Consider the following 13324-nt stretch of genomic DNA (forward strand, 5'->3'; position numbering starts at 1 on the left):
CCAGGAGATAAGTCTTGGTGGAGTACTGAGAGAGGTCTTATCTGATGCCAGTAATAATTCAGTGAGTCTCCACCTGCTGTCTTGTTGCTGGCTCCCTGGTCCGCGCGCCTGACGGAGATTACAGCACAATTCCAGCTCCGTGGGGAGATGATGATTTGCCAAACCGATGGAAAAATCAATGCCTGACCAACAGCAAACAGGGCTGAGGCGCTCCGGGTCAATACATGTTTGTGTAAACTGAATGGATAAAATGTGTGTGTTTGTGTGTCTGTGTCTGTGTGTGTGTTATGTGTACATGTATATTGTGCTTGTTTTCTGTACATACGTATTCCTCAATCTCCTAGTCTCATAAAATATTCAGCTGTGTATGTATGTGTGTGTGTGTGTGCAAGTATGTGCCATATGAGTTGTATGCATTTATGTGTTTAAATATGTTTGTGTGTGTGTGTGTGTGTATCTGTGTGTGTATGTGAGTGTGTGTGTGTATCTGTGTGTATGTATGTGTGTGTTTTAGTGTGTGTGTGTGTGTATCTGTGTATGTATGTATGTGTGTGTGTGTGTGTGTGTGTGTGTGTGTGTGTGTGTGTGTGTATTTGTGTGTGTGTGTGTGTGTGTATGTGTGTGTGTGTGTGTGTGTGTGTGTGTGTGTGTGTGTGTGTGTGTGTGTATCTGTGTGTGAGTACACTGGCCTTACCTGGTCTCCAGCGGCACGTTGCTGTTGAGCACCCAGCTGTCCTGGAGCTGCACGGACTCGGGTGTGGTGGGGCCGTCGCCGGGGGCGACGCTGGGCGGCGCGTGGATGGGGTTGCGCCGGCCGGCCAGCGTGTTGCGGTTCAGGGAGTTGGCAGACGACTGGTGGTGAGAGAGTGTCTGGTGGTTGTGGGGGGGCGGCAGGGGGGGCCGCAGCGTGCTCTGGCTCTGATGGTTAGGGACTCCTGAGAGTCAGAGATAGCACACACACACACACACACACACACACACACACACACAAAGAGGAGAAAGAGAGAGCTTGCGTTAATCACACTACGTCATAACCCTTATCAGTCAGTAACATGCTTTTAAACACTTGGACATCAAAGCATGAGACACACACACACACACACACACACACACTCACTCACTCACACACACACACAGAGCTTATCAGCCTTTTGTGTTAACCACATCTGCAAATGATCAGCAGTGATTCATTAATCTGAGGATCAAGGGAACTCAGAACACCAACAAAAACTTAAATCAGTCCATTAGATCTACACGCCACTTAACAAGCGCTCAGCAATCAGACTCCACACCGCACCGCACCGCACCACTCCGCTCAGCACTCTCTGATTTCACACAGAGAGCATGTGTGAATTTTAGAAAGCGCTCAGCTCCAGCTCTAGAATCAATATCCACGTTTGGTATTGCAGGTCACACACACACACACACACACACACACACACACACTTCAGCTCAACACTTGTAAACAGGTGCATGTGTTCAATTCCCCGCACTGAGCATCATAATGCAACACCAGTCTGCAAGTTTATTCATCTATTCATCTGCTTGTTTGGGGAGCTTCATCTGGACACAGGAGGAGGAAGTTCAGGCTAGCAAGGTCTCCTGGGTTAAACCCTGCACACACACACACACACACACCTGTGTTCAGTGTAGCAAGATCTCCTGGGTTAAACACTGCATCTCTGAAGACTGACTCACCTTGCGTTCCGTACAGATATGCTCTGCTTTCCTCAAGATCTCTATCAAATCTACCTGAAGCCACACTTTTCTTTCTTTTGGGTTGGTGTTGATTTCTCCCCCTATGTGTGGCAGCCTACTGTGGGCCTTTAGTCTGTGGCCTGTGGGCAGCACTGCAGAGACGGCGGACTACCTGCCCACGACTGGGATAGGAGGGGTGTGGAGAAAACCTGCAGTGTTGTCCTCTCTAGACATTGATCTTGCCCCTGGATCTTTTGCACGCACGCACGCTCATGCAGTTATGCATACATCCCCTGCCAACGTACATGCATCCATACACCCCTAGACACTCTTTCATGCTTTTGTTAAGTTTGTGTTACCTGGGCCGTAACATGTTTTGGCTATTTGCTCTGTCTTTTTCCTTTCCTTTTTTCTTTGTTAATATATCTCTTTCTTTCTTTCTTTCTTTCTTTTTTCTTTCTCTCTTTCTTTCTTGCCCTAGATGACTCAGGCGTCAGGCAAACAGCATCAGAGCCAGGTTGGTTCCTCTGTCAGCGACTGCCTGGATGCACCGTATGCGGAGGCCTCATTCAGTGAGAGGAATTTTCATTGGTCAAAGTCGACTGGATGCACCGTATGCGGAGGCCTCATTCAGTGAGAGGAATTTTCATTGGTCAAAAGTCGAACCATTACTGTCACCCAGTGCCTCTGTGTCCTCACTAATGATCCTCCACACTAGTCCTCAAAACAAACAAACAAACAAACAAACAAACAAAAAAATACATCCCTATAAAAGTCGGTTTGGCAGCGTTGCCATGTCAACCACAAGCCAGAGCGTGCTCAGATGCGAGGGCATTGTCTCGGCTGCTCTGGCGGGAAGGGTGGGAGGAGGCGACTTGTGTTGTTGTGAGAGAAGCCGTTGAGGCAGGAACGTCATTTCGAAAGCTCACTCTCATGTTACATTTATGTCTTGTAGAGCTCTCAGAGAAGTGAAACACAGGGAGGACGGGAACAGAAGAGAGAAAGAGAGAGAGGGAGAGAGAGAGAGAGAGAGAGAGAGAGAGAGAGAGAGAGAGAGAGAGAAAAGGAAGACAGCGGTCGAGGAGCTTCATGTTCCTCTGGTAACGAAGAACGTTTCCCCTGACCAAAATACGATGCAATAAGATAAGTTTCCGTCTGCTGGACCAACAGACCAGGGTTACAACACCACTCAGCCCTTCCTCTCACTCTCTGTCTTTCCCTCTCTTTCTTACGGTCTCTCTCTTTCTGTCTTTGGCATCCCTTCATTACTTTTATACTCTCTTTGTGCTCTCTCTCTCTCTCTCTCTCTCTCTCTCTCTCTCTCTCTCTCTCTGTTGATCCGTGACAGCAGAACCAGTGCAATCTCCACAGCTTCGTCCCCTGGCCACTCCAGTCAGAGTGTGGGGAGACTGGCTCTGATAGAGGAAATGATCGAGAGAAAGACACAACAAAGGAGAGGAAGAGGAACTGCCAGGAGGACGGTGCAGGTGAGAAGGCAGAGGGGCTATGCTGATACATCCCATCACCACACACACACACACACACACCACACACACACAACACACACACACACACACACACACACACACACACACACACAGAGAATCACACACAAATTCAAATACCATACACACAAACACACACACACACACACACACAAATCAAATACATACACACAAACACACACACAGAATGACACACAAAGCCATACACACACACAGACACACACACACACACACACACACACACAGAGAGAGAATCACAGACAAAGCATACACACTCACAGCTTTGTGTGTGATTTCAGTGAGTAAGTGGATGTATTAGAAGTGAAGTACCCGCAGTCATTATCATCTGATTGCCATTTTCCACATTTCCCTCTTTAGGATCCACAGTGTAATTGTGTAGGACATAATTAATAATGTTAAAATGACATCCTGAAGTATAATAGGAAAAACACTACCTTGCCATTGGCTAAAATGCATTTTTCACAGCTATTTATTTTACGTTGTTAGTTAATTAATGTTTACAGCAGTCTGTGCTTGCCTGATATACTCATTCCCTTTCTATCACTCCCTCAGCTTTCTTTCCTTCTTCCTCTCTTTCTTTCTTTCCTCTCCGCTCTGTTTTTTTCTCTCTCTCCTTCTATCCTCCTGTGTTGCTTTCCTCTTTTCCTTTTCATGCTCCTCTTCAGGGTCGCTCATGAATGAGACTCGGTCTCAGACCTCGGCTTTGATGCGCGCCAGAAACAGAGCGGATTAAACTTAAAGCGCCGAGAATTCTCACACAGCTGCCCCGGTAACGACGACGACAACAACAACAAGAACTACAACAACGACGACAGGGAACAACAACAATAACTAAAAGCCAAGCCGTCGCCATGGTTACCGCAGAAAAGAATGCTTAATAGCGCCGACAGCAACAGTGAAACAACAATGGAGGTGAAAATCTGACGGGTGGGAGGATAAGGGGATGAATAGAGCGAGGGGTCGCTGGGTTGCAGGAGCCACGGATTGAGCGGATGAGTGTGTGTCTGTGACGGCGCAGTGGTGTGTGTGTGTGTGTGTGTGTGTGTTGTAATCCGTCTCGCCGCGCCTTGTTAGGGTCCGTCAGAACACATCCGGATAAACGTCCCCAGGAAAATAATGGCCAAAGAGAAGGAGGCCAGCACTCTGGAGGCACACAGAGAGAAAGGAGGCTTTACAAACAGAGCTGCAGCTCAGCTGGCTCAGGGTAGGATGAAGGTGTCAGAGGCCTGACCGCAGTGGCCTGTGGCTGGGACACGGGTGCAGCAGAGCTGGCTGGAGAGGGCCTGGAGGCTTTGGAGGACTATTTGGTGCTAATGCACTCCGGTGACCCTGCTTAGCCCGGTCCCCACATCACTGGGGCTGGACCACTGATAGACATACGAGAGACGACTGAGAGAGAGAGAGAGAGAAGGACTGAGAGACATCAGAGAGACGACTGAGAGAGAGAGAGAGGACTGAGAGAGAGAGAGAGAAGGACTGAGAGACATCAGAGAGACGACTGAGAAGGACTGAGGGACGGTGAGAGAGAGAGAAGGACTGAGAGAGAGAGAAGGACTGAGAAAGAGAGAGAGAAGGACTGAGAGACATCAGAGAGACGACTGAGAGAGAGAGAGAGGGGGAAGCACGGAGAGAAACCCAGTGGCAGTACCTTGTAGCTATAAGTGAGCTCTTCAGGAGGTTGTATATTATTTAAATGTACATTCAAACGTACAGAGACACGTCTGAGGTAAAGTAACTGAAACAGACGTCTCTCTCTCCCTCTCTAGCCGTCTCTCTCTCTCTCTCTCTCTCTCTCTCTCCCTCTCTAGCAGTCGTTCTCTCTCTCTCTCAGGCTCTGCCTCCCACTGTTTCTCTTTTCCTTTGCCATTATATCCATCCTCTCTATTTTTCCATCACGATTTCTCTCATCACGCTTTCTCTCTCTTTCTCTCTCGTTCTTGATGTTCGAGCTGTTCCTTATCCTTCATATTCAGTTCATTCTGCTCTCGGCCTTGATCTCTGTTTCAAACATAAAACACAGCCCAGGCTATGAAACCGAGTGTGTGGAGCGGCTGCCTACGAACACACACACATAGACACACACACACAACACACACACACACACACACACACACAGACACACACAATTTCACACCGGTCATACAGACGGTGACATAAACATTTAAGGATGACAAACTAAAGGCTTCTTCCTGTCTCACTTATGACACACACACACACCCACACACACACATACACACACATACACACACACACTCAAACCTATTCACAGAGATTACGGCAACATCTTGTCCTGAGTGTTGCGTACAGTTCATGCATCCTACGTGCCTAACGAGCCAGTCAGGGCCGTCCAGAAGGGCCCCTGGCCTGCGGCTCTCTTAAAGCACAGCCACCGGGGGCCACTCCTGTCTCCTCTCGCCAGCTTCGCCGCTTAAAAGATGACCCCTTTCAGCACACACAGGTGCCCAAGGATTAGAGCTGGGCTGCACAGCTGTTTGGTAAGGAGTGTGTGTGTGTGTGTGTGTGTGTGTGTGTGTGTGTGTGTGTGTGTGTGTGTGTGGGTGTGTGTGTGTGTGTGTGTGTGTGTGTCTGTGTGTGTTCGGGGGGTTGACGAAGACGAAACGTGTGAGGTGAAAGCGCACACACTCTTGGGACGGAAGAGACACTTAACATCTGTTGCGGCATGCCTAGGAGCTCCTTGGTGGTGTGTGTCTCTGTGTGTGTAAAAGTGTACGTGTGTGTGTGTGTGTGTGTGTGTGTGTGTGTGTGTGTGTGGTGTTTGTGTGTGTGCGTGTGTGTGTGTGGTGTGGGGAGGCATAAACCTACTAAACAGCGTGTGGATGCACATTCACACTGGCATGTAAACAGGGACATAAATACGGAAAAACACCCAACACCCTGGCATAATTATGATAACACACCTCCTGCCATCGGACATGAACTAACATGCATGTGCACAAACACACACACAGAGAGAGAGAGATAGAGAGAGGGAGAGAGAGAGAGAGAGAGAGAGAGAGAGAGAGAAGAAGAGAAAGAAGAAAAGAAAAAAGAGAAAGAGAGAGAGAGATAGAGAGATAACATACTAATGTAAAATCTATAATAACACACACCATAGTACAGACACTGAAGAACCTCTCTCCATTAATCAACCTCTCGCTCTCTTCCCTGACGAGTTACACACACGGTAGCCACACTGCAAAAAGTGAAATCTTAGTAAGATGAAATATCTTCAATCAAGACAATATATGCTTGTTTTTGTCTGACAAGATATTTCTTCTTACCAGGCATTTTTTATGTTAGAGCATTTCACTTGCTTCAAGTGTTTCAGTCCTTAATTATCTTAATGAGGTTTTATTACTTGTTACTGAGATTTTATTACTGGTTCTGAGCAGGTTAATGCTTGAAACTAGAATTGCCGTAATTATAAGGCAGTAAGTACAAAAGTAAGTAAGTACAAAACTGCTTTGTCAAAGTCAGAATTTCTTATTTCAAGCATCTTATCCTTCTCATCTCTACATATATAAAAAAACAGATAATGACCAAAGGAATTAATTGTTTTACAGCACAGCACAGCAATTATGTATTCCTGTAGACAAAATACTATACAGTGCAAAGACAGTATTTAACTAAGTCAAACTTTTGCTTTAAGAACAGACTTTATCATCCTTTAGCAGGTTAAAGTGAGTGAGGAAAACGTGCTTATATTCAGCAAATGCTAGCACCAGCATCTTGAAATGAGGCTATTTGCTAGGCAATTTACCTTGAAATCAGTACAGCTACACTAAAAACAAGTATGTTTGCCTATATCCCCAAAATATTTAAGAATTATTTTCTCAATATGTATTAAATTCAGCAAATGCTAGCACCATCATCTTGAAGTAAGGCTATATGTTAGGCAATTGATCTTAAAACCAGTAAACCTACACTAAAAACAAGTACATTTGCCTAGAAAAAAATATAAATATAAGAATTATTTTCTCAATATGTAGGAAAATGTGCTTATATTCAGCAGATGCTAGCACCATCATCTTGAAAGAAGACTATATGTTAGGCAATTTATCTTGAAATCAGTAAAACTCCACTACAAACAGGTACATTTGCTTAGATACAAAAAAAAATAAGAATGATTTTCTCAATATGTAGAAAAATGTGCTTATATTCAGAAAATGATAGCACCATCATCTTGAAATGAGTCTACATGCTAGGCGATTTATCTTGAAATCAGTACAGCTAGACTTAAAACAAGCACATATGCCTAAATACAAGATTATGTCAGAATTATTTTCTCAATATATAGAAAAATGTGCTTATATTCAGCAAGTGATAGCACCATCATCTTGAAATGAGTCTACATGCTAGGCAATTTACCTTGAAATCAGTACAGCTACACTAAAAACAAGTACATTTGCCTAGATACAAAAACATTTAAGAATTATTTTCTCAATATGTAGGAAAATGTGCTTAAATTCAGAAAATGCTAGCACCATTATCTTGAAATAAGGCTATGTGTTAGGCAATTTATCTTGAAATCAGTAAAGCTACACTACAAACAAGTGCATTTGCCTAAATAAAAAAAAAATGAAGAATAATGTTCTCAATATGTAGAAATATTTGCTTATATTCAGAAAATGCTAGAACCATCATCTTGAAATGAAGCTATATGCTAGGCAATTTAGCTTGAAATCAGTACAGCTACACTAAAACAAGTACATTTGCCTATATACCCAAAAGATTTAAGAATTATTTTCTCAATATGTAAGAAAATGTGCTTAAATTCAGCAAATCCTAGCACCATCATCTTGAAATAAGGCTATATGCTAGGCAATTTATCTTGAAATCAGTAAAGCTACACTAAAAACAAGTATATTTGCCTAAATACAAAGAAATGTAAGAATTAATTTCTCAAAATGTAGAAAAATTTAATTATATTCAGCAAATGCTAGGCCCATCATCTTGAAATGAAGCTATATGCTAGGCAATTTAGCTTGAAATCAGTACAGCTACACTAAAACAAGTACATTTGCCTATATACCCAAAAGATTTAAGAATTATTTTCTCAATATATAGAAAAAAATGCTTATATTCAGCAAATGTTAGCACCATCATTTTAGAATGAGTCTACATGCTAGGCAATTTATCTTGAGATCAGTACAACTACACTAAAAACAAGCACATATGCCCGAATACAAAAGAATGTCAGAATTATTTTCTCAATATATAGAAAAATGTGCTTATATTCAGCAAATGATAGCCCCATCATCTTGAAATGAGGCTATATGCTAGGCAATTCATCTTGAAATGAGTAAAGCTACTCTAAAAACAAGTACATTTGCCTCAATAAAAAAAAAACTTAAGAATTATTTTTACCGAAATGTAGAAAAATGTGCTTATATTCAGCAAATGATAGTTCCATCATCTTGAAATGAGGCTATATGCTAGGTAATTTATCTTGCAATCAGTAAAGCTACTCTAAAAACAAGTACATTTGCCTAAATACAAAAAAAATGTCAGAATTATTTTCTCGAAATGTAGATAATGTGTTAGGCAATTCATCTTGAAATCAGTAAAGCTACTTGAAATCAGTAAACTCTTACCTGTATCCCCATTTTGCCCATTCATGGTGCAGGGTTGCTGCCGCTTGCGCCACAGCTCCATCCCTAAAACAGTCATCTGTTGAGGATATTGCCATTTGTTTTGGAGAGTTTTGAAGTCAAATGCTCTTACCCGGTAGGAAGAAATATCTTGTCAAACAAAAAACAAGTATATATTGCCTTGATTTAAGATATTTTATCTTATTAAGATGGTGTATCTTAATAAGGTACTATAACTTGTTACTGAGATTTTATTACTGGTTCTGAGCAAAAAAAATCGCTATATTTAAGCAAATTGTCCTAGATATTGAGAAAATAATTCTTACGGTATCTAGGCAAATGTTCTTGAAAAGCTTTACTGATTTCAAGATAAATTGCCTAAGGTACTATAACCTGTTACTGAGATTTTATTATTGGTTCTGAGCAAGTTAGTGCTTGGAACTAGTTTCATCACCACTGGCAAGTACAAAACTGCTTTGTCAAAGTCAGAATCAAGACAAATGTACTTGAATTTGAGCTTAGATGCCCATTGTTTAAAGAAACAATGTTAAGACTCGAACCACATACACATATGTCTGACCATTGGACCCAATGATTTGATCTCTGATGGCAAATTAATCACATAATGCTGTTTAGGTGTAACACTGCGGTCTCTATTATCTCAATGATCAATTGCACATATGCATTGACTTCAAAACTCTCCAAAACAAATGGCAATATCCTCAACAGATGACTGTTTTAGGGATGGAGCTGTGGCACAAGCGGCAGCAACCCTGCACCATGAATGGGTAAGATGGGGATACAGGTAAGAGTTCAGGTTCGAGTCCAACTTGCGGTCATTTCTCAATCCCTCCCTCCAGCTCGCTTCCTGTCTCGCTCTACTGTCCTATCTGAGTAAAGGCAAAAAAGCCGAAAAAATAAAGCTTGAAAAATAATAATTAGAAATTAAAAAAATCGTTGAATTTAAGCAAATTGTCCTAGATATTGAGAAAATAATTCTTACAGTATCTAGGCAAATGTACTTGTTTTTATTGTAGCTTTACTGATTTCAAGATAAATTGCCTAACATATAGCCTTATTTCAAGATGATGGTGCTAGCATTTGCTGAATATAAGCACATTTTCCAACATATTGAGAAAATAATTCTTATATGTTTTGGGCATCTAGGCAAATGTACTTGTTTTAAGTGTAGCTGTACTGATTTCAAGATAAATTGCCTAACATATAGCCTCATTTCAAGATGATGGTGCTATCATTTGCTGAATATAAGCACATTTTTCTACATTTCGAGAAAATAATTCTTAATTTTTTTTGTATTTAGGCAAATGCACTTGTTTTTAGAGTAGCTTTACTGATTTCAAGATAAATTGCCTAGCATATAGCCTCATTTCAAGATGATGGTGCTATCATTTGCTGAATATAAGCACATTTTTTTTACATTTCGAGAAAATAATTCTTAATTTTTTTTGTATTTGGGCAAATGTACTTGTTTTAGTGTAGCTGTACTGATTTCAAGATAAATTGCCTAGTATGTAGACTCATTTCAAGATGATGGTGCTAGCATGTGTTGAATATAAGCACCTTTTTCTACATATTGAGAAAATAATTCTTAAATATTTGGGTATATAGGCAAATGTACTTGTTTTAGTGTAGCTGTACTGATTTCAAGATAAATTTCCTAGCATGTAGCCTCATTTCAAGATGATGGTGCTAGCATTTAGTGAATATAAGCACGTTTTCCTACATATTGAGAAAATTATTCTTAAATATTTTGGTATATAGGCAAATGTACTTGTTTTAGTGTAGCTTTACTGATTTCAAGATAAACTGCCTAGCATGTAGACTCATTTCAAGATGATGGTGCTATCATTTGCTGAATATAAGTACATTTTTCTATATATTGAGAAAATAATTCTGACATTATTTTGTATTTAGGCATATGTGCTTGTTTTAAGTGTAGCTTTACTGATTTCAAGATAAATTCCCTAGCATATAGCCTCATTTCAAGATGATGATGCTATCATTTGCTGAATATAAGCACATTTTTCTATATATTGAGAAAAAAAATTCTTATTTCTTTTTCAATTTAGGCATATTTACTTGTTTTAAGTGTGGTGAAACAGATTTCAAGATAAATTGCTTAACATATTGCCTCATTTCAAGATGATGGGGCTAGCATATGCTTAATTTAAGCAAATATTTATACATATTGAGAACATTATTCTTCATTTTTTTTTTATTTAGGCAAATGCACTTGTTTGTAGTGTAGCTTTACTGATTTCAAGATAAATTGCCTAACAAATAGCCTTATTTCAAGATAATGGGGCTAGCATTTGCTAAATTTAAGCACATTTTCCTACATATTGAGAAAATAATTCTTAAATGTTTTTGTATCTAGGCAAATATACTTGTTTTTAGTGTAGCTTGACTGATTTCAAGAGAAATTGCCTAGCATATCGCCTCATTTCAAGATGATGGTGCTATCATTTGCTGAATATAAGCACATTTTTGTACATTTCAAGAAAATAATTCTTGAATTGTTTTGTATTTAGGCAAATGTACTTGTTTTTAGAGTAGATTTACTGATTTCAAGATACATTTCCTATGTTGACTCATTTCAAGATAATGGTGCTAACATTTGCTTAATATAAGCACATTTTTCTACATAGTGAGAAAAACATTCTTAAATCTTGAGAAAATAATTCTTACATTTGTTTTGTATTTAGGCATATGTGCTTGTTTTAAGTGTAGTTGTACTGATTTCAAGATATATTGCCTAACATATAGCCTCATTTCAAGATGATGGTGCTAGCATTTGCTGAATATAAGAACGTTTTCCTACATATTGAGAAAATAATTCTTAAATATTTTGACAAATGTACTTGTTTTTAGTCTGGCCACACTCGTTTTAAGATACATTTGGGTTCTTTGAGGCTAGATATTTTTACTTTTTTTACAAAGTCTTGGTAAGTCAAATCTTCCTGTTCTGTTGGCAGATAATTTAGCTTATTTTAAGTGATATATACCCCCTTTTTTTACTTTTTTTCTTGTTTTTGAAGGCTGATTTTTTGCAGTGCACGGTAACACAACAACCACGGAGATCAGAGTACAAGCACTAGACCCAGAAACTACACGGAGAGACTGGGTGGGGAAATGCAGTCTTTGTACAGAGCTTTCAGAAACACTTTACTATTAAAAAGGACACACAGTGTCCACACATTCATTTTACAAACAGTTTTTGTTTCCACAGGCATCCTGGGACTGTGAGGGATTTGTGTTTTCTTTTGGTATTTTGGAGGTTGTTTCAGTTCGCACAAACTCACACACACACACACGCGCACACACACACCCATCAGCACATATAAACACAGACCAACCACCCAATGACAGATACAAACAAATGCAATGCAATGACATCTAAATGTAAATTCTCTCTCACACACACACACACACATATATGCAGACAGACACACTCACACACACAAGTGCAGACAGACACACACTCAGACACAGAGCACGCTAAGGCAATTGAGTATGTCCGATCAGCTATTTCAAGACGGATGAAAGAGGCGTATTCATATTAATGAAAGCATTCTTCTCACACACATTCACATACACAAAACACACTCACCCGCGCGCACACACACACACACACGCGTGCACACACATACACACACACATCTCTGCATGCATCATCAGCTTCTTCAGTGGAAGCCACTGAGTGTGAAATAGCCATGTATACACAAACCTATGACACAAAGGGCCCCTTATGCACAAACACACACACACACACACACACACACACACACACACACACTCACTCGCTCTCTTTCTCTCTCTGTCTCTCTGTCTTTTTGCCTATCTGTCACTGTCTGTCTTTCTCTGTCTCATACACACACACACACACACACACACACACACACACACACACTACAGAGTCACACAAACACAGGAGAAGAAAAATGTGCTATCTTAGCAGGACTTTGAACAGAAGAGTTTGAAACCGACTTGGGTCTACATCAACACTTGCCTTTCATGTTTAGTTTAGAAGACTCTCCTCCATTTCACGGCTGTTTTTTTAACTCTACAAGACGTTTCACCACTAAACGCAAGAAACAAGGGAGTGAGAAAGAGACAGAGCAATAAAAGAGAGAAAAATCACCAGCTGCGAATTTTGCAGTGTTTGAAACAAAAAAGAGAAGGGGAAACAAAAGCACCTGTATGCAAGAGAACACCAACTGAATGAGGACGTTGGCTGAATCTGTCTAGTTTGTGAAACAAACCACCTGAAAAAAATCAAAGCTTCTGGTAACATCTCGAGAGCTGTGCTGTGTGTGCCTGTCGCCTTTTGTAAAAAGAAAAAAAATTATAATAATAAAAATAAAACAGTATGCACAGTGAGCTTTAGAACACAGTAGAGAGAAACACATGGTTTGAGATATAAGCCAAGTCAAGGACTCAGGAGCCTCATCTGTGGTAGGAATACGTAGGGGATTGAGATAAGGAGAC

General features: G+C 40.6%; 1 protein-coding gene across 1 annotated transcript in view; it reads right to left on the minus strand.

Moving 5' to 3' along the window:
* Nucleotides 1-690: 690 nt before the first annotated feature.
* LOC116217998 (teneurin-2-like) overlaps nucleotides 691-13324 on the minus strand; it is a 149654-nt gene continuing 137020 nt past the window's right edge. Inside the window, exon 4 of the mRNA XM_042702800.1 lies at nucleotides 691-935. Coding sequence (XP_042558734.1) covers nucleotides 691-935 — 245 coding nt within the window. The remainder of the gene's footprint in view (nucleotides 936-13324) is intronic.

The sequence above is a fragment of the Clupea harengus genome, chromosome 20, assembly GCF_900700415.2.
Source record: "Clupea harengus chromosome 20, Ch_v2.0.2, whole genome shotgun sequence".
In the NCBI taxonomy this organism is placed as follows: domain Eukaryota; kingdom Metazoa; phylum Chordata; class Actinopteri; order Clupeiformes; family Clupeidae; genus Clupea; species Clupea harengus.